Source organism: Doryrhamphus excisus, linkage group LG19, assembly GCF_037039965.1.
Source record: "Doryrhamphus excisus strain RoL-2023G ecotype Guam linkage group LG19, RoL_Dexc_Guam_v1.1, whole genome shotgun sequence".
Taxonomy (NCBI): Eukaryota; Metazoa; Chordata; class Actinopteri; order Syngnathiformes; family Syngnathidae; genus Doryrhamphus; species Doryrhamphus excisus.
The window spans coordinates 12,647,827-12,666,779 of NC_136375.1; the positions used below are offsets into that span (position 1 = coordinate 12,647,827).

Below are 18,953 nucleotides of genomic sequence, written 5' to 3' on the forward strand. Positions count from 1 at the left end.
TTGTGTGCTTATTTATTCTCATGGAGAAGACAATCTGCGGTGCCCAAGAGGCAGCAGCGCTAGTCTGTCGTTGACCTGTCCAGACAGATCTGCCCTAATCTTTGGGGGCAAATTGGCTTTAGCTCCAAAAGAGCTTACCTCTACGTCACTTCACGGGTTGCCCAAGAAAGCAGGTCACTGGAGAAGAAGCCTTCAGTTAATCTGCCATCAGGTCTCCTCTGGAACTCAAGACGGTGGCCAGTTCACATTGGGCCTTCACTAGGAGAGGGACATGCAATTTATTGCTAGCGCAGGCCTTCTCCGTGTACACAAAAGGCCTCTTTCTCTCAAACATGGCTCACAAACGTGTCTCAATCTGTGGCCATTCATAATACATCCATTGCATGAAATAGCATGTCATTCGTATCAACTTTACTATTTTTTGTTCCAAATAAAACATAGTTTTAAATAAGCTTTGTAAATTTGTTTTTCGTAATTTATTTTCGTACTTTGTTTGCATAACATTTAGACTTTATTCCCATAACATCATCTTTTCTCTCAACATACAGTAATTTCCCCCAAATAATGTTTTGTTTCTCATATGGCGACTTTTAGCAATGTTTTTTCTTTAATATATTGTTACTTTATTCTTATAAAATATGTTGTTTTTTTCACCCATTTTAGCTGTCCCCCACCACCACCACCACAACTTTCTTCTTGTATTTCTTCTTTTAGTCTCGTAATTATGTCGTAATTATGTCTTTATTCACATATTTTGGCTTTATTCAACATAACTTTTTCTGAAACCTAACCTGAACTCGTTCTGTTTGTTTCTCACAAAACTATTTTTGGATATTTCAACCTTAATGCTACTAAAATTGTTATTTGAACTCTTATCACATTCTTGTAAAATTATGACTTTCTTGCTCGAGTACAACTTTTTTCTCTTATTCTTGTAAAATTAAATTTTTAGGATGTGTTGCGGACCACAATGGCCCCCGGGCTGCACTTTGGACACACCTGTTTCAAGTGGACCCTGTACCACTTCTCATCCTGGCGCACCCTTCCCGACTCCAATAGGGCTCCCAAAGGGCGTTGCCCTCGCACCATGGAGGATGCGGACACTGAATTGTGGATCAGAGGAGAGCAGAGAGGTGTGTTTGTCCTCCTTGGGGACACAGAGGGATGTAAGCCAAGGATTAAAGGGATTGCAAAAGGGCTGAGGCTTTTCGATCAAAGGCATTTAGCACAGGGTCACAATAACCTGCATGCCACCTCCTGCAGAAAGGTGCACACACTGCAACTGTCACACACTGGGCAAGGCTAGCTTGAAGGCCAATTGTTGCAGGTTTAACACAGCACAGATTCTTACAATAGAACTCAGTCATCCACAAGCTGTTAGGGTATAGGGTAAAGGGTCGCCTGGGGGGTTAAGTCTTGCAAACCTGACCCGCCACTCACTCATCTCATTAGCAAAGGAGCTCATTCTCTCCTAACACAGCGGAAACAGTCACCCTTCACTCACCCTCCTCCTGTGTGGAGCGTCAATCTGCTCTGTGTGTCCACTCTGCCCCCTGCTGGACATAAAATTAGTGGCTGGAATCCTGGGAATAAAACAAAGGGAACCCGAACAATATAAATGTTCCTTGAAGCAGAAGAAGTTCACAACAGAACCGTTCCAAAGTGTCTTACAGTGACTCTACGAAAGCTGGTATACCTCCATTAGCGAGCATGCAAAAAAGAAAAAGAAAAAAAAAGAAAGCAAAAACACACAACGTTTTTAAGAACAGAACTTCTATCTAATCACCAATCACTTTTTGGCGGAAAACATGGAGTTTAATGGTATAACTGAATACCTGCTTGGCAAACTTTTAATCAGACATACTGGGCCGCCATCTTGAAACATATCTACGGTACGTCGTCAGTGTCAAAATAGATTGTATCATTATCAGTATGAGGTTAGGCTCTATAAACCGGATTAAATACAAACCTATAGAGATATGCTGCCCAAACGTTTCGCCTTTTGACACTATTCCTGTTTTTAAAGGTTTTCAATTGTAGTTTATCAACAGTAACATCTTGGGAACATTTCCAAGATTGTTGCAGAGCTTAAATCTGCCGCTGAGTGGCGCTGTAACAAGTCCTACTTTCACAATCAATATCAGAATAGGGGGTTTTCTAGGGGGACTTCCTCAGGCACAGATATTGTCCAGTTGCGGAGTACCTTGTACCATGTTCTGCTCGAAGTAGGTTGGATAGAATACGGCTGACGAAGCTTACCAGTAGAGGGAATCTGACGACAGGAAGAGGGAGCCCGCGAGCCTCATTGGTGGGTCCGCTCACCCGGATGCTGGATGGTGCTGAGGCTGGTCCCAGCAAACAGGGCGGATGCTGGCGTTCCCTCGTCTGTTTACTCATCTTTATGCATCTTAAATGCGACTCCACATGGACGTTTGTGGTCCAGTACACCCTCGGTGAAGGGGAAGTGAAGCTGCTCGTCTGCAATAGCAGCGGAAGTCCACACCAAGTCGGACAGGCAGGGCCTCATTCGGTTCGGCTTCGCGAGTGGAGTGGAGTGGAGGATGCTGGCTGGCTGAGTTGATCTAGCGGGTGGAAGCAGACGAAGCACGGTCGTTAGGGGGTGGGGAAACAGCAGGACGCAAAGCATGACCGACACGCAGGAGGCTGCTCTTGGTGATCCAGAGCCGGCTGCAGAGGCCACCGAGGCGGGTTCCATGACACAGCAGGAGGAGGGCCTGTTGCAAGAGGAGATGGACAGACTTTTAGAGGAAAACGACATCCTGAAGGTTGTATATGCGGCTTTATTTCCCCTCATCTTGCTATGTCTACAACCTGATAGCACAAATAAGATGCTATGCATAAGCTGCATCTATAATGTGTATAATTGTTGTTGTAGAGCAATTTCTAGACCACTTCCTGCAGCTAAATGAGGTAACCAAACCATGAGTCTCTACCCCTGCAAAAAACAACCAACTACTGCTTTCTGACAAAAATCAGGCATTATTTTATTAGCAAAAGCTCAGTTTTAGCATTTGCATCTCTTCAGATTACACAGGTGTCCATAGAATAGGCCCACAATAGTGCACAGCTGAGTCAGCATTGTGCTGAATACTGTTTGCATAAAGCTTGGATCTGTGCTGAAATCACTGTGGCAGATGACTAATTGGTTATTGATTTGCCTCACATTGATCTCCTGCAATCAATAGCATATTTTGTTCCAAACGAGGGACAACAGAGGAAGCGGAGATGAGCCACGTTTGCGCAATTAGTTCAGTAGTTCTCATTGCAACAATAGAAAATCACAATTTATTGGTTATTTGGCGTTTCCAGTGCGAGATAGAGGAGATGAGGGCCGAGATGGAAGAGATGCGGGACACGTTCTACGAGGAGGACACCTGTCAGCTGCAGGAAATGCGGCGGGAGATGGAGAGAGCCAACAAAAACTGCCGGATCCTGCAGTATCGCCTGCGCAAGGCCGAGAGGAAGCGGCTGCGCTACGCCCAGACGGGAGAGATCGATGAGGAGCTTCTCAGGAGTCTGGAACAGGACCTGAAGGTGCAGTGCAGGCTGGAGAACAAATTATATTAAAACTGCAGATGGCGGTTTTATGAATGCGGTCTTCAATGTGGGCCTCAGGTTGCAAAAGACGTGTCAGTGAGGCTGCATCACGAGCTGGAGAAGGTGGAGGAGAACCGTACCAAAACTGAGGAGGAGAATGAGAAACTGAGGCAGAATCTCATCGAGGTGGAGGTGACCAAACAGGCTCTGCAGAACGAGCTGGACAAATCCAAAGAGGTCGGTGTAAACGTCAGCTAGAATTATGTGATCTTTAATTTTTCACAAGAATCTACCAAAATTGGCTTTCCTCAGAAGAGGCGAGGCGGCAGGGACATCCAGAAGACGGAGAAGAAAGCAGCACAGACTCCCACTGAGGTCAGGCCCACTGTCCACTCCACTCCACTCTTCAAAAATGTTCAAATCAAGTGTCAAATAAATTTCTCCCGTCTTTAGTGAGAGCTTCCTGCTCATCTTAGTTCAGAGGTTTTTGGCACTAAAAGCCACTAAATCTTCCCTTCGCTTTTAAGCTCTTAAGCCCCCCCGCCCGCTATCGGCATTTCTCTCGGTGCTGCAGGAGGACAACGAGGACCTGAGGTGCCAGCTGGCCTTGATCAAAGAGGAGGCTGTACTTATGAGGAGGAAGACGGCCACCATCGACAAGGAGAAGGACCGCCTGGAGCAGGAGCTGCAGAAGTACCGCTCCTTCTATGGCGAGCTGGACAGCACCCATCCCAAAGGCGAGGTCGGGGGACCTCCATCCACCCGCGAGTCAGAGCTGAAGCTCCGTCTCCGCCTGGTAGAGGAGGAGGCCAACATCTTGGGGAGGAAAATTGTGGAACTGGAGGTGAGAGAGATGCTTTGAAGGAAGTTACTGAGTGGAAGTTGTGAGATTGTCTTTCTTCCTCAGGTGGAGAACCGAGGCTTGAGATCTGAGCTGGATGACCTCCGCGGTGAGGGCGAAGGGGAAGGAAGCTCCGGGGGTGGGGTGATGGGCGGCTCGGGCACGGGGCGAGGGCTGGGGGACGACCTGACGGAGCTTAGGCAGCAGCTGCAGCTGGTGGAGGATGAGGCCGAGCTCTTGAGGAGGAACCTTGCGGATGCAGAGGAGCAGAACCAGAGGGTGACCACTGAGCTGAACAAGCTTCGGTTCAAAGCCGGCACCCATGAAGGTGGGGCCCGGCACGGAGGAGGAGTCTCGGGAGGAATGGGGACGGAGGGACTAAAGACAGAGGCCCTCCAGGAGGAGCTGAAGGCGGCCAGGCTTCAAATCAACGACCTAAGTGGCAAGGTTGGAAACGTTTGCTGCTTTTTGGCCCCATTGCAAGTGGACTGTAACAATATAAAGTGGAAAGGAATGGCTATATCCAGACCTGCGTCCAGCTCTGTATCAATATTCTGTCAAAGTTTGCTCAAAATTGGTTCGTAGAAATTGGTTCCTACGAACAGCAAAAAACTTATGTTGGTTTGAGCACCCTCTACTGGTCACATTGATGCACGACACCATCTTTTTTTGTCTCCTCAGGTGATGCAGCTCCAATACGAGAACCGCGTGCTCCTGTCCAACATGCAGCGCTACGACCTAGCCTCCCACCTCTCCCTGCGGCCCAGTCCGAGGGACAGCGATGCCGAGAGTGACGCCGGCGGTGGCACCAGCGGTCGCCGTGAGAGCGACGAGGACTCCACGTCGTCCCGCCTGCTCCCGCCCCACCGCAAACGCGAGGGTCCCATCGGCGGTGAGAGCGACTCAGACGAGGTCAGGAACACTAACGGCAGCAGCCGTTGCTTGACCCCTACAAGGGGCCTCCTCACCCCCACCGGACCAGAAGGAGCCGCCTCCCCATCTTTATCCCGCCTCCTGCCTGGCGGGCGGTGCAGCCTGCATGAAAGGCAGCAAATGATTGACATCCGGGTGGAAGCGGAGAGGCTCGTTCGGACCATCGACCGCCTCATTGCCGAAACGGCGGCCATCATCTCAGAAGCGAGGGTCTACGTCTCCAACGGCGATGTCGTGCTAGGGGATGACGGTGCAGAGGATGACGGGAGTCGGATTAGAGAGCATGAGCTGCTGTACCGCATCAACGCCCAGATGAAAGCCTTCCGGAAAGAACTGCAGGCCTTCATAGACAGACTGGAGGGGCCCAGGCAGGGGGAGCGGGACAGCGAGGAGCCACTGTCGGTGAGAAACCAAAAAAACATTCACCGTCGATCCTACAATACTTTTGTGCTAACTCCTTTTCTCCCTCACTTGCGATCTCATGTTCCTCACATTCCCAGATGTTCCAGCCAATCATTTTGCTCATCCTCATACTCGTGTTGTTCTCCTCCCTCTCGTACGCCACCATCTTTAAACTCGTCTTTCTTTTCACCCTCTTCTTTGTTCTGTGATTCTTTTGTTTATCTACGTTAATCCTTTGTCGCTTCTTCTCTGTTGATTCCTTTTTTACCTCACCTCGCTTCACCGCATTATTTGTTGCCAAGGTTACCAAAAGCATAGGGAAAGCTTGAGCTGGCGTCCCAGCCTGGAATCAAACCCAGAAGAAGGTGAGTTTGTAGCTCCAACATGTCTGTCTTGGCTGGAAATTGTTGCTTTACAGCAACCTTAACAATCCTGCTATGTATATAATTAATTTAGCTTAGCACCTGTTAGCGTTAAAGCCTCCAGTAACTAGAGTAGCTCTTAATTCAATTGATAAGCATTTACAAATATACATGTGTTTACGTACGAGTTCCTAGACTATGGAACAAGTGGAGTTTTGGTGTACAGGCCTCCCTTGCATATTTAAGCAAACTCTGGGCCTAAATCAGTGCTTCTCAAATAGTGGAGCAGAGCCCCCCTGGGGGTGAATGGGGAACTGTGATTCAGTCATTCTGCAAGAATCACGTCTTCAGTGAAGGTAAAAGTCACCTTAAATGTTCATTTATCCTTTTTCTTCATTAGCTACATGCAGTTTGAATGGAAAACTACAATTATAAAACTATAAAAACATGTTTTGTGTTAATATTTTTGGCTTTCTGGATTAAGTGGACTGCCATGATTTCTTATGGGAAAATTGTATTGAGTTAGCGTTGGACCTTGTGGAACAGATTAATGATGCTCACCAAGGTTCCAATGGCCTGGGATGCCTCAGAGAATTGGACCCCTTTGGCCTCTAAATGTGTAGTTGAAGGTAACCAAAATATTACAAACAGCGGTTAGGAGTGATAAGCCTCGCAGGTAGTTTTTACACCACAGAAAACCACAATAATACAAATATTGTTCAATTAAAAATGAATAATAAGAGTAATGAATGTTTAGAACTTAATGGCTCCAAGGACCCGTGACCTCTATGTCCCGATTTAACCTTGCTTGTAAATACATTGGGGCTTCAGAGGAGCTCACAGCCGCCGTCAGATCTTCCTTGCTGGTGAAAAACACATTACATACCGTCCCTGCTGTCATTGCCTCAAGGTAACGCGGGGACACTTTGTTTTGAAATCCCCCCCCTTTAAACTTCTTGAGGGCACAGCGTTATCATCCATTACTGGCGTGAGGGCGTGACAGGTGGAGGAATGATGGAGGTGATCCGCAGGCTTCCGACATGAGGGGGGGGTGGAAATCCGATGCCTCTAAGTAAAAGAATTAGCAAACGAGGAGAGGCAATGCGTGGGTGGGGGCGGGGTGGTCAGGCAGATGAACAGTAGCAACTGTCAGCCACGGGTTCACGTTACAGGAGGATGTGGGGTGGCATTCCGCACGCTTCTGTGGTGTTTAACATCCTGGAAATCTGCCTTATGACTCATATTTGGAATACTTCTTGCTTAGAAATAACATGAAATTAAACAGTTGAAAATGCTTTGGAAGTCACGCTAGCGTACATGGAACACATATGTATATTTTCAAAGACTTGTTATACTTTATTCTCATAATATTTGGACTTTATTCCCATATTATTAACCCCAGCCTCATTTGCCAAATATTACAACTTTATTTTTTTGCCTAAAATTAAAACTTTTGGAAAATAATTATTTCATATTCAATATTTCAACTCTGCTAACTCGCAAAATGGAGACCTTTTTTCATGTTTGAATATGTTTTTTTTCAATATACTGATATAATATATTTTATTCTTGTAAAATTACAGCTGTTGTGCATTTCAGCTGCTGGGTTTTTTTTGCCCCCAACAACTGCCTCCTTTAAAATTTTCCCCTTTTCCACATCATATTTAACTTTATTCTCGTACTAATTTTTTCCGCAACCTGATTTTCCAAAAATGACAACTTGTTTTGCTTCTCTCTCATAATTTTACAACTTTTTTTCCTTAATATTGTAATTATGATTAAAATGATGACATATTACAACTTTTCTCCAAATATTTTGACTTACTGCTGATTATTTTTTCTTGTTACATTATATTTACTTTTAAAAATGCCATATATTTAATGGAAATATATATTATTATGTGCCGCGGGCCGTGCGTTGTCCAGCCCTGGATTGACGGCTAGTTGCTAAAAAAAGTTATGTGGCTTCATGGCGGCCATGTCATTCAACCAAGATTGCTCAGATTTGACAGTCACATGCTTCCCAATCCTCTCAGGGAGTGTGCCATGTTTTTTCACCCTAAAGTTACATGTGCGAGATGTCTTATGTGGTTTGATATCAGCGCCACCGTGTGGTGGGTTTGTTTGAGAAGTAAGGACACAGGTAGCCCGGTAGGAGTGCATGATGTGAAGCGTTACACCGCATGATTTGATCACGTGACTATATCAACCACGACTCATGATTGGTGCCGCATGAATGCTGACATAAAATCAAATCAAATGACTCACCCACTTGGCGTCCATTGGGAAAAAATGGTGGCATGTCACAAGACAAAATCTGCCCGGGCGCCTGAAAGCAGAGTAGCAACAGAGAAGCTCATTGGCCGAGAGGTGGCGGCAGGCTTAAATAGCTATGTAAACACTTTCCCTCTTCCCACCCTCCCCACCCCCGCCCTTGAGTATTTTTAGCCAGGGTGCTGGTGACGACAGTTGTCCCGCTGGAAGCTTCACATGCTGGAATAAATTTGACATTATGATATTGGATCCAGGGTCCGGCGGGGGCGCGCCCACCTTCACATATAAAACGGGGAGGTGGGGGCGGAGGAAGGGTTGGGGGGGGGTCTGGAACAAGTTGTTTACTCTATTGTTCCAACGACTTGACCTCCGTACGGGAGTGGGCTCTTTAAAAGTGAGCCCGCCCGGCTTTACGTAACGACAGGGAGGAAAAACACAGGGGCTGCACAGCAGAGGGACACTTTGGAAGGGGGTGACTCAGGAGCAGGGACTAGGCCGAGAGCTGGGGATTTTATTGGAGGGCAGGGACAGCTTTGTGCACCTGGAAGAAGGTAGGGCATTGATGCATGGATGGATCACAGTCATCCTTAAGGAAGGCATATTTTCACTTCCATTGATGTTTTTTTTAGTTAGCAGGATTTATGATGGAGCCACCATAATCCAATTCTTGCCATTGTAGGTGTGCATGTATACACAGGAAATATGGCTTACAAGTTGGCGTTGGTCCAAATTGGGATTATTCAGCCTTGGCGGAGGTCTGCTCTCTACTGGATGCCATTCACGTTATGCATAATTAACAGGAACAGTATGGCTCCTACTCCCAGAGGCTGGTGGCTTTCTGTCACGCTTTCTATAACAAGATACTTCAAGCCCTTAATAAGCTCTTTATTTTGATATTTCGCTGTGGAAAAAAAAAACCTTGTCATCACATTAGCATTTCATGCGTCATGCTTGAAACACGTGTGTGTTCCCTTCCTGGCAAATGGCCGCCCTGCCACATGCCAGGGATGTCTTTCTATGCTACGCAGTGAGGTGCGCGCAGGCAGGGGTGGAGGTCAGAGGCGGAGATGACCTCCACCCTGAGTGCCTAAAAGGCGCTAACGTGTGTCATGGAACATGTCCAACATGTCCACGCGTGCTGCGTTAAGCTAGTCGTACATGCCTGTGAATTTACAACAGGAAGGCCCACACGACAAAGAATTGTGTTATATTAGGTTGGGTTTTGGTGCAAATCTGGATAAAGTTTTTTGGTTTTATTACTGTTTATAAAATTGCATTTCATTACAATTTTCCTTTAACAGCATCACAACATGAGGCGTAAATGGTGTGCCGCTCAGCAATTTTGGCCTAATTTGTTTTTATTTGTCTCCTGAATTTGTCAACTAGAGAGCGCGATTGGACTATAATTTTGTTTTTATCCGCTTGTGAAAAGGGTGCATGAAAACAAAGCTCATGTTGTTGTTGTGTACAAACATGCGTTTTCACTTTTACAGTTTGATAAGTCCAAAAACTATAATTCTGTTTATCCACTTGTCTACAGGAATGCATGAAATCTTTTTTTAAAAAGTGAGCTACAATGCATTTTCACCTCGTTAAAATGTACATGCTATGTCTTAGTAAACTATCTACCTTCGCCCACGTGTTTGCCTTCTAGTGTCAGTGTCGCCATCCATCCATCCATCCGTCCAGGCATCGGCCAACAGCATCCCTGCCGTCACCTCCCTACAAGAAAGTACAACAAGAGGACAGACGCAAGTTGCCATTTTGAAAAAAATACAAAGCAAAAAGGTCTCCGAGCGTCGGGTGGCCGGCGTCATGGCGGCCATTGATCTGGAGCGCGGGCTGGAACACGGCAGTCGTGGCTGGGGACAAGAGAGGCCTGACGTGATGGACAATTTTGACTCAGAGATGCAAGAGTGGGAGGACCAGCTGCAGGACATCCAGAGGAAAATAGAAGAGGTGAGCCTGAAACATGGAATTATACTTTAGGAATGTTAAAACTTTTCAGTCTTTGCCACATACTACAATAGGGGTGTCCAGGGTGCGGTACATTCTGAAAATCGAATTTAACTTAAAAAAACAGCAAAAATGTATAAGTGTACGTTAATTTTACAAGAATAATCTAACATGAGAAAACTCACCTAATTTTAGTAGCATAAAGTTGAAATATTAACATTTATTTAAGGTGTATTATGAAAAAAAATTAACAAATAAAGTAGTAATTTTTTGGAAAATAAGGTTGCAAAAAAATCTGTTATGTCAATAAAGTAATGAGAATAAAGTAACAATATTTATCAAGATTATGCAGAAGTTGAAATATTTAGATTTTTTTAAAGAAGCAGAATAAATAGAGAAAAAAAGAGCAAAGTTGATAGCTTCTGAGATGCATTTTTTTCTTGATATTTGTATAATTGTTCAAACTATCAAAGTGGAGAAGTTGCATCCTTCCGCCACGTGCGTCTTCTTGGCCGTGCATCCTCACTAGGATCGCAGGGGTATGCTGGAGCCTATCCCAGCTGACTTTGGGGAAAAGGCGGAATACACCCTGGACTGGTGGCCAGCCAATCGCAGGGCATTCAGCATTTATTTAAATAAATGTATTGAACAAATGAATTCAAATAAATATTGGGTTCCCCACCAAACAAGACACTTATTGAGCACTTTGTCTGCATAAAGCCATGAATAGTTTTCTGTCTGTGTTATGACGTGCTTGCTCGTCCCTGGAGCGTGTTCATTAGTGTAGTATGCCATGTTTATGTCTGTGTCTTAGCGTGGCAGCAATGATATAGACAAATGTCTCCAGGCGAATGAAAGGACGCGCTGACAGACGTGCTAAGTGCTCACACACACGTACTTTGAAAGCAGACACCCTCAGGAAGTACATAGGTTGCCATGCAGAATATCGCGGTGGTAAACATTTTGTGTAATAATATCATCATTATGACAAGGCAGTTGCGTGGATGGAAGAGTAATGTCCAGTGTTTTATTCCAGCTGTACACTGAGGTTCAGGCACGTAGGGGAGGAAGCGGCATGGCCATGGACAACCACCAATATGCCAAACATGACCCGGGGAACCACAGCAACCCAATTTTCACGCCTGTCCATCACAGCAACAATCACCACGGAGGTTTCCATCCGCCGCATCACCACGGCTACTCCACCGGCCATCAAAACGGTGTTTCGGAGATCGGAGACTTGCTGCAGGACTACCTGGGCCATGGGAATCTTGCTAGTCGGAGGAACAACAGCGCCCGCCACGTGGTAAGAGGACGATGGACATTTGATGACGAGCGGGGCAAGTGGCACACTCACAGAATACGTGTTTTCATCTTTCAGCACTTCAGTGACACCATCAAGGTGAGTCGGGACGTCCCCTTACACCAGGATGACGGTAAAAGACGAGCAGGAAATCAAAGGTACGGGGCGTACAAAAGTATTGTTTATCGAACTATGTAGGAAGGTAACTGATTTTATTATGATCTCACAACAGGATGGCCCATGAGCAGTTTTTGGGTGGTTTTGAAGAGTTGGAAAATCGAAAGAACCGAGTGTCCTTTACTAAGAGTTGCTCCAACAAAGAGAACTCAGGTTCCAAGCCGCCTCTTGGGCAGAAGGACGCTCCTGTTGCACACTCGCGGTCCACCGCTCAGTCCCCGACTGCGGAATCACCGGCCCTGGACAGGAAGTCGTACAGTCCAAGCATCCTCAGCGACCGCAAGTGCGGAAGCCCCTTGGTTGTCAGGAAGTTTGAAGCCATGCTGCAGGAGAACGAGGGCAAAACGCTCACTGATGCAGGAATGGCGACACCAGAAGTGAAGTGTGCCACCCCAGGGTGCCAGCGAAGGGGGGGCGCTGGAAGGGCGCCCGTCCAGAAATGCTACGCGGATTCCGAAGCACTGACGGCAGAGGTGGAACACAGCCAGCAGTGGGGGTTTAACCTGCGAAGAGGATCCTACAGTGGTTCTAAAGGATCCTACTCAAGTCCGCAGCAGTGCCAGTCCAGATCACAGGTGCCGGGGAGCCTGAGGACCAGACCCAGATCCAACAGCGCAACAGCAAGGAAGCCCGCAACCCATCATGGGGATCCTCAGAAGATCCAGAGGGGCAGGTTAGGAAACCATCCAGGCTGTGGCACAGATGAGGGACTCATTGAGCTGCTGGACATGCTGGAGATCCAACACGAGTACAGTTCTAGAGCTGGACACGCAGCCTACAAAACACAATCGCAGGAGGTACAGTCCAGAATCAATTTTGATCAATTCTGACGCATGAATGCTAACTGGTCTTCTGTCTTCTTGGTCCAGGTAAACCCGCCTCAGTGGTCCGAAGAGCCCAAAAGGAGTTTCTCTCGTCCCGCTCGGCCGGCCAATCAGCGTCCTCCTTCTAGATGGGCCAGCCGCACACCCGCTGCTAGGATTGTCGCCCCGTCGGGCCCGATGTACCGTCCCCCAAGTCCTCTAGTCCGCTCTCCGAGCCCAAAGACCAGAACTTCGAGCCCCGCCCTCAAACACCGTCCAATCATTTCCTACTCGCTCCCGACAGAGACGGTCATCATGTGATAGCCATTCATCTTCTTTCCATCCATGCCACATTCTCTGTAAATAGGAAGGACTGTGCCATGAGGGCAGACGACATTCTCCTTTCTTGCTGTGCTTCTTCACTTGGTCAACACATTAGCTTTTTCTTTAGCCGCTGCTCCTCTTTAATCCACATCTTTTTTTATGTGAACTTCTTTCATGTCTATTTATAAATGATGGGATGTTGCATCATGGAGCCCCAGTTGTAGGGGCAGCAGCCTGCTACTACTACCTGCTAACCAAACAGCGTGATTTAGTTTTATGTTGTCAGTCATATATTTCATATGTTCACTCTGGTATGACTTCATGTATTTTTTCTTTCTTGGTAATAAATATAACAGTGATTTGAAGAAAATAAAAGTCTCTTTATACATATGGATTCTCGTTGCAATGCTGTGAGACTACAAAATCATTACAGCTACAATCACACCGCAGGGGAGGATGCCATATTTTTTATGTGGCTGTTCAGTGTATGCAACTTGTTAATGTGAAGGCAAAGCCTCCGGGAAGTGATGTGCATGTACAAACGCGTGTGGGTTATGTAAATATTGTACTGTTCGCACAATGACATGAAGAAAAATGTCAAATACAAGTCACATATGAACCAATTAGCCGTGATAAATTAGGGATCAAAAACTAATAGGCTGCTAACAAGAATGCTTTGTCATAAAAATAGAGAATGAACACAGTTGCACTGAAGCAGAAAATTAATAGCACAACAGGATGCTCGCCAAAATGAGGTAAAATATGGTTAGCTATGGCCCACACTAATGCAATGACTGTTACCACAACGCCTTCTCTGGTTAATGCTAGTAAAATTATATCATTCATTCATTCATTTTCTACCGCTTTTCCTCACGAGGGTCACGGGGGTGCTGGAGCCTATCCCAGCTGTCTTCGGGCGAGAGGCGGGATACACCCTGGACTGGTGGCCAGCCAATCACAGGGCACATATAGACAAACAACCATTCACACTCACATTCATACCTATGGACAATTTGGAGTCGCCAATTAACCTAGCATGTCTTTGGAATGTGGGAGGAAACCGGAGTACCCGGAGCAAATGAACAGAGAACGGAGAACATGCAAACTCCATACAGAGATGGCCAAGGGTGGAATTGAACCACGGTCTCCTAGCTGTGAGGTCTGCATGCTAACCACTCGTCTGCCCTGCAGCCAAAATTATAGCATATATTTAAAAATTATGACAGTTCCTCCTCGCATGCAGACTTAAATCTTGTAATATTACAGCTATTTTTCTGATGATAAGTTTGTCATTCCAGACTAATGGAATGACTGTTACCACGACCCTTCTCTGGTTAATGCTAGTAAAATTATATCATATATTTAAAAATTATGACAGTTTCTCCTCGCATGCAGACGTAAATCTTGTAATATTACAGCCATTTTTCTGATGATAAATTGTCAACAGACAACCATTCCCGTAAAATGGTTTTTATCAATTATCAATTTCTATCCAAAGATATGACTTCATTCATGATATGACTTTGTAAAATTATGACTTCATTATTGTAATATTTTGAACTGACCCTAATATTCTATTGTATTCCTAGGACCTGCAAGTCAATATTGTCTCATTTTGACTAGTCTTCCTTTGATGCAAACAATGAATCAAAAAAATTTAATTAAATATAAAAAAACACAACACTGGAGCTCCATTAACACTGTACAGCAACTACGGTTTTTACACCTGCTAAAAAAAAAAAATGCCGTCACTATGTAATAATAACACGTTGGCCAGTTTTCTCACGACGTAACCGTTAACACATTGACACACACACACAAGCACACAAAGGGCGTGAAGTGTAAAATGTGCATGCTGGAGTGCATGGATGTCTCGTGGACTCCGACCCCCGCCCCCCCCCCCCCCCCCCCCCCAATGATGATGCCTCACACAGGCCCCTGACACCCAAGCTCCTGGTGCCGTGTGGCAACGCGGACCAAAATAGCGAGCGTGACGTGAGTTTTGGTGCCAGAAATCTTAGCCTTCTGCCTAAATAAAGAGCGGGAGAGGCTGGCCTGTTCCTTATGAATAAATGACAAACGTGTACAATTAAGTAAATGTCAAAAGGGAGGGACTTTTCAACATAATGTCATTTTTAAACCCAATTATGACTTTGTACATTCTCTCCAAGCTTCCCGCCTGCCTCAACTCCCAGGGTGAGTTTATATAAATATGTGTGTGTGTGCGCCGATGGTACAGCTTACAGGTTGCCACCTCCTCAGGCAGCATGGGGGTATTTTAACGAGGCCTCCCCTTGGCCCCTTCTCTGCTCGCTCTCCTCATGTGACCCGACGCTAGCTAACTAGCTCTTGGAAAGCTTACCGTGCCACCGTGACCTAACAGTGAAAGGCGATAGGCGAGGCATAAAAAGTGTGGAAAAAAAGATAAAGTGTGGCGTGTAATTTCATTTCCTCCTGTCACTCCAACATGGAGACGTGTGGATCCCTCAAGAAGAGCGGGAGGTGGACTTTGGAGGGTTATACGTGCCCAATTCGGTTTTCCGTCAAAAGTACAACGCGACTTTAAGGAATCAAACCCAACAGAGTATTAGTGCCACATTGGGGAAAAAAATCTGAGATTTCGAGAATAAAGCTGTAATTTTATGAGAATAAAAAAAGGACTAAAGAGACTAAAGTCGTAAATTTACACAAATAAAGTCATAATACTATATGCCACTGGGAAAAATATAGCATAGATCTTCAGTAAGGAAGGAAAATGTCCTCTTGCTTCAGGCAAGCTTTTATTTTTTTTACGTGGCAACAAAACAGCAGTTGAGCACAAACATTAGCATGTCGAGCCCTTCTCACTTCCGCCTTCCTTATCCCGCCCCCTCCATAAGGCCAAAGGTCACATAAGCTCCCCCTTTTCATAGTAGCTGTCTCATAGTAGCCTGTAGCATAAAGTTACCATTTTTTTCTCGTAAATGTACGACTTTGTCGTAAACAGCTTTTGGTGCTTCAAAACGTGGGTTTGTTCCCAATGAGCTACAAACACAGCATGCTAACATCTGAAAAAGACACCATAATAGCAATGACTCCCTTGTTTTGTGATAAGCGAAAAGTATTCCTTACAAAAATGATGAACTAAAAAAGTAGCTCTTATGAGAATAATTGTTTTGACACTATTCAAGAGCAGCATCAACTACAATGCTAACCAGTGCTACGGCCACGCTGGTGCCAGGCAGACTCCTCTATTCTCCTACGCCTCTATTCGGGTTGCCACGCAGCCGGACATAATATCTCTCTCTCTTAAAGTGATTACGATCCGTCAACCCGCGATAGCTGACATAACGTCTCCACGCTGTGCCCGAGCCACGTGTGAATCCCACGCTCTCACCCGCACCCAGCTGTCCCGCTTTTCCCCACGGGCCCCGTAGTGGGCACCCTCATTGGCATTTGGAGGTCGGCGCTCTAAAATCCTCAGCATGTGTCAGTTGCTACTGCGACAGGGATGGAAATAGCCTTAACGGCCTGTTTGAACATGAACGCAGGGGCCGGACCACCCTGTGCCAGGGGACGTTGAATTTGTATTGGCGTGGTTCGAACAGCATCCGTTCTGATGCATTGTAAGGTTCTATCGGCTTTACGTTGTTTTCAACCATGTCGGTTGGGAAGCGACCTGTCAATTTTACGGCTTCAGGGGTAGTATCAGCTTGGCAAAAGAGTGTATTCCACGATGATGGGACCAGATTTTGTGTTTAAAAGGAACTGTCGCTGTCCAACAAGAGTTTTACCGAACTTCGAACTGGGTAATAAATTGGGCAACTACTCTTTCAGAAACTCTCTCATAAACCGTTTTGGGGGATCTCAGTGTTTAAGGGTTTTTGTTATGTTATTGGGAAGTGGAAATGCAACAGTTAACACTTCTGGAAGATTTGGGAGTGGGCATATTGGGGGTTTTCTGTCTGTTTATGGGTCAGAAGTCACTGATTGTGTATGGCACAGTATCTCTGTTGTAGTTTATCTGAATGATCTTAGACACTCGCATAATGCTTCCAGTCATGTAGGAGGGAACAGAAAAGTGTCTTCCCTAAAACTGCTTCCAAAACACTTCAAAATCTTTCTAAAGATACAAAATTAAGAGTCAAAGGGGGTCCAAACCTACTCCTGATGGATTTACATAAAAAAAAAAAGACTTTGCCAAAGACGGTCTTAAACCAAGACCTGATTTACACTCAGAAAAGATCCAAGACGCTGTCAAGCCCACTCCGTCTTCGCCCGTCTGTCTAAACTGTCATTGCGTCTGAGTGGATCTATTGAAGTGGACATCTCAAATACCCTACCGATGAGTGTGAGAGGTTGCACCATCAAGGACAGCCAGGAGGTCCGTGAAGGGGTCTTGAGACACTCTGGCCTCTCCGTTAAAATAGAAACCCAGGCCCTGTACCCCCCCCCCCTCTTTGAAAGACAACCTGCTGGTCTCGTCTTTCAAAACAAGAGCAAGGGGAGCGTTGTGATCTCGTAGGATTAGCCGGTGTTGCCCGGCAGAGAGCGCTTCCATTTGTCATGTGCTGAATGACCAATTCTAATTTGTATTCAGTGCGAGGTTGAAAGCGACGACGTGCCGTCGCTCACACATTTAGCTCAGGGGAATAAAGCGCATGAAAGTGACAGACGACGCTGCGGTGCTTTGTTGCTCATCTTAATGAGCGGCATGATGTCATTGTGTCTTTCATAGACCAAAGCTGACATTAACACGCCGTCATGAGAGATAAAACTCTTCTAATGTTTTTGTCTTTGGTGTCTGAGGGAGTCCAGATGGTGTAGAGCGCTGGGATTGTTTTACTGCAGACTACTTTAGGCTATGTTGATATCCTCACAGTCTAAGGACTATTGGATTTTAAGGACTTGGCTTGGGGATCCAGTGGTTGTAGGTTCATGGCCTGAGGACTGGATGGCTTTACGTTTAGAGATTGGCATCAAGCCAGCAAAATCCAATGACCCGCTTCAGACCAAAACAAATGAAAAATGGAGTAATTGGTGATCGTTTGTTCTTGGGAACTGCCACAGTATCTTCGAGTAAGCTACTGATGCAAGATGAATGCATCTTTGTTTTGTAATAGTCATCAAAAAAGGCTAATAAGCTAATTTTATGTACTTTGTTTCTAAGTGAAATATTTTTTTAAATAAAAGTCTTAAACTAAAATACAAATATAAGGTGGCTGCACGGTGGATATCGGTTAGCATGTTGGCCACACATATGACATCTTTCACATCACAAAATTTCCATCCATCCATCCATCCTTTTTCTAAGCCGTGTATCCTCATTAGGGTTGCAAAATTGTGCTGGAGCCTATCCCAGCTGACTTCTGGTGAGGGTACAGCCTGGACTGGTGGCCAGCCAATGGCAGGGCGCATATAGACAAACAAGCATCCACACTCACATTCTTATCTATGGACAATTTAGATTCGCCAATTAACCTAACATGTAGGTTTTTGGAATGTGGGAGAAAACCGGAGTCCCCGGCAAAAACCCACGCATGCACAGGAAGAACACTGAACCACTGATCTAGACAGAAGAAAAATGAGAATCATGTCAGAGAAGGAAAACATGAGGCGGCACAAGCCTGCAGTGGTCGTAACGCGACCATATCAGTGCCACGTTGTTCTATATCCAGCGGCTGTAAATACTCAATCTGACAGATTGATGGGGCTCATCAAAACATGAAGCCACCAGAGACAGCCAGTTAGCATCTGCATGGAACGGGATGGAGCGCTGTACTCAACCCAAAAAGGTAACAAAATCCACCTCTCGTCATTACACCTCACTGAGAGGCTAAGCTGTGAGGTTGCCAGGCAGAAGAATACGGCACCTCAAGCCCCCTTCTGCACTCCTTTCTTTGACCGCCTCCTTCCTTCCATTGGTCCCCTTTGGAGACACCAGGAAGTCAGCACCCCATGCCAACAAATAGTTACACCACGTACGGCTATTTATTACACAGCACCCAAGGGGAAGTAGGGGAAAATTACGGAGTTGTAGC

The 18,953-nt window shown here is 45.8% G+C and overlaps 2 protein-coding genes across 7 annotated transcripts in view; one reads left to right on the forward strand and one right to left on the reverse strand.

The window, feature by feature from the left end:
* The window catches only part of LOC131107582 (inactive serine protease 35-like), a 56,440-nt gene extending 47,965 nt beyond the window's left edge, over positions 1-8,475 (reverse strand). The window contains exons 1-5 of one of the 6 annotated variants that reach the window (XR_013630335.1): positions 8,365-8,475; positions 2,260-2,735; positions 1,505-1,583; positions 1,000-1,147; positions 139-258 (exon numbers count right to left, since the gene is read on the reverse strand). The gene's annotated coding sequence lies outside the window, so the exon portion shown is untranslated. Of the gene's footprint in view, positions 1-138; positions 259-999; positions 1,148-1,504; positions 1,584-1,671; positions 1,700-1,835; positions 1,853-2,259; positions 6,085-8,364 lie in introns of those variants that run through there. The other 5 variants (XR_013630336.1, XM_078798851.1, XM_078798852.1 and 2 more) reach the window with 5 other exon arrangements.
* On the forward strand, positions 2,148-10,190 carry LOC131107575 (microtubule cross-linking factor 3-like). The gene is made up of 9 exons (XM_058057738.2): positions 2,148-2,786; positions 3,331-3,555; positions 3,637-3,795; positions 3,871-3,933; positions 4,133-4,402; positions 4,466-4,846; positions 5,081-5,734; positions 5,833-6,099; positions 10,025-10,190. Exons 1-8 carry the CDS (start codon positions 2,646-2,648, stop codon positions 5,941-5,943), a joined length of 2,004 nt encoding a protein of 667 aa, XP_057913721.2. The 5' UTR covers positions 2,148-2,645; the 3' UTR covers positions 5,944-6,099; positions 10,025-10,190.
* Positions 10,191-18,953: the final 8,763 nt, after the last annotated feature.

Coding starts and splice junctions, on each gene's coding strand:
- LOC131107575 (XM_058057738.2), top strand. CDS start 2,646: ATGACCGACACGCAGGAGGCTGCTCTTGGTGATCCAGAGCCGGCTGCA. Junction 2,787..3,330: donor AGGAAAACGACATCCTGAAG/GTTGTATATGCG, acceptor TGGCGTTTCCAG/TGCGAGATAGAGGAGATGAG. Junction 4,403..4,465: donor GGAAAATTGTGGAACTGGAG/GTGAGAGAGATG, acceptor TTTCTTCCTCAG/GTGGAGAACCGAGGCTTGAG.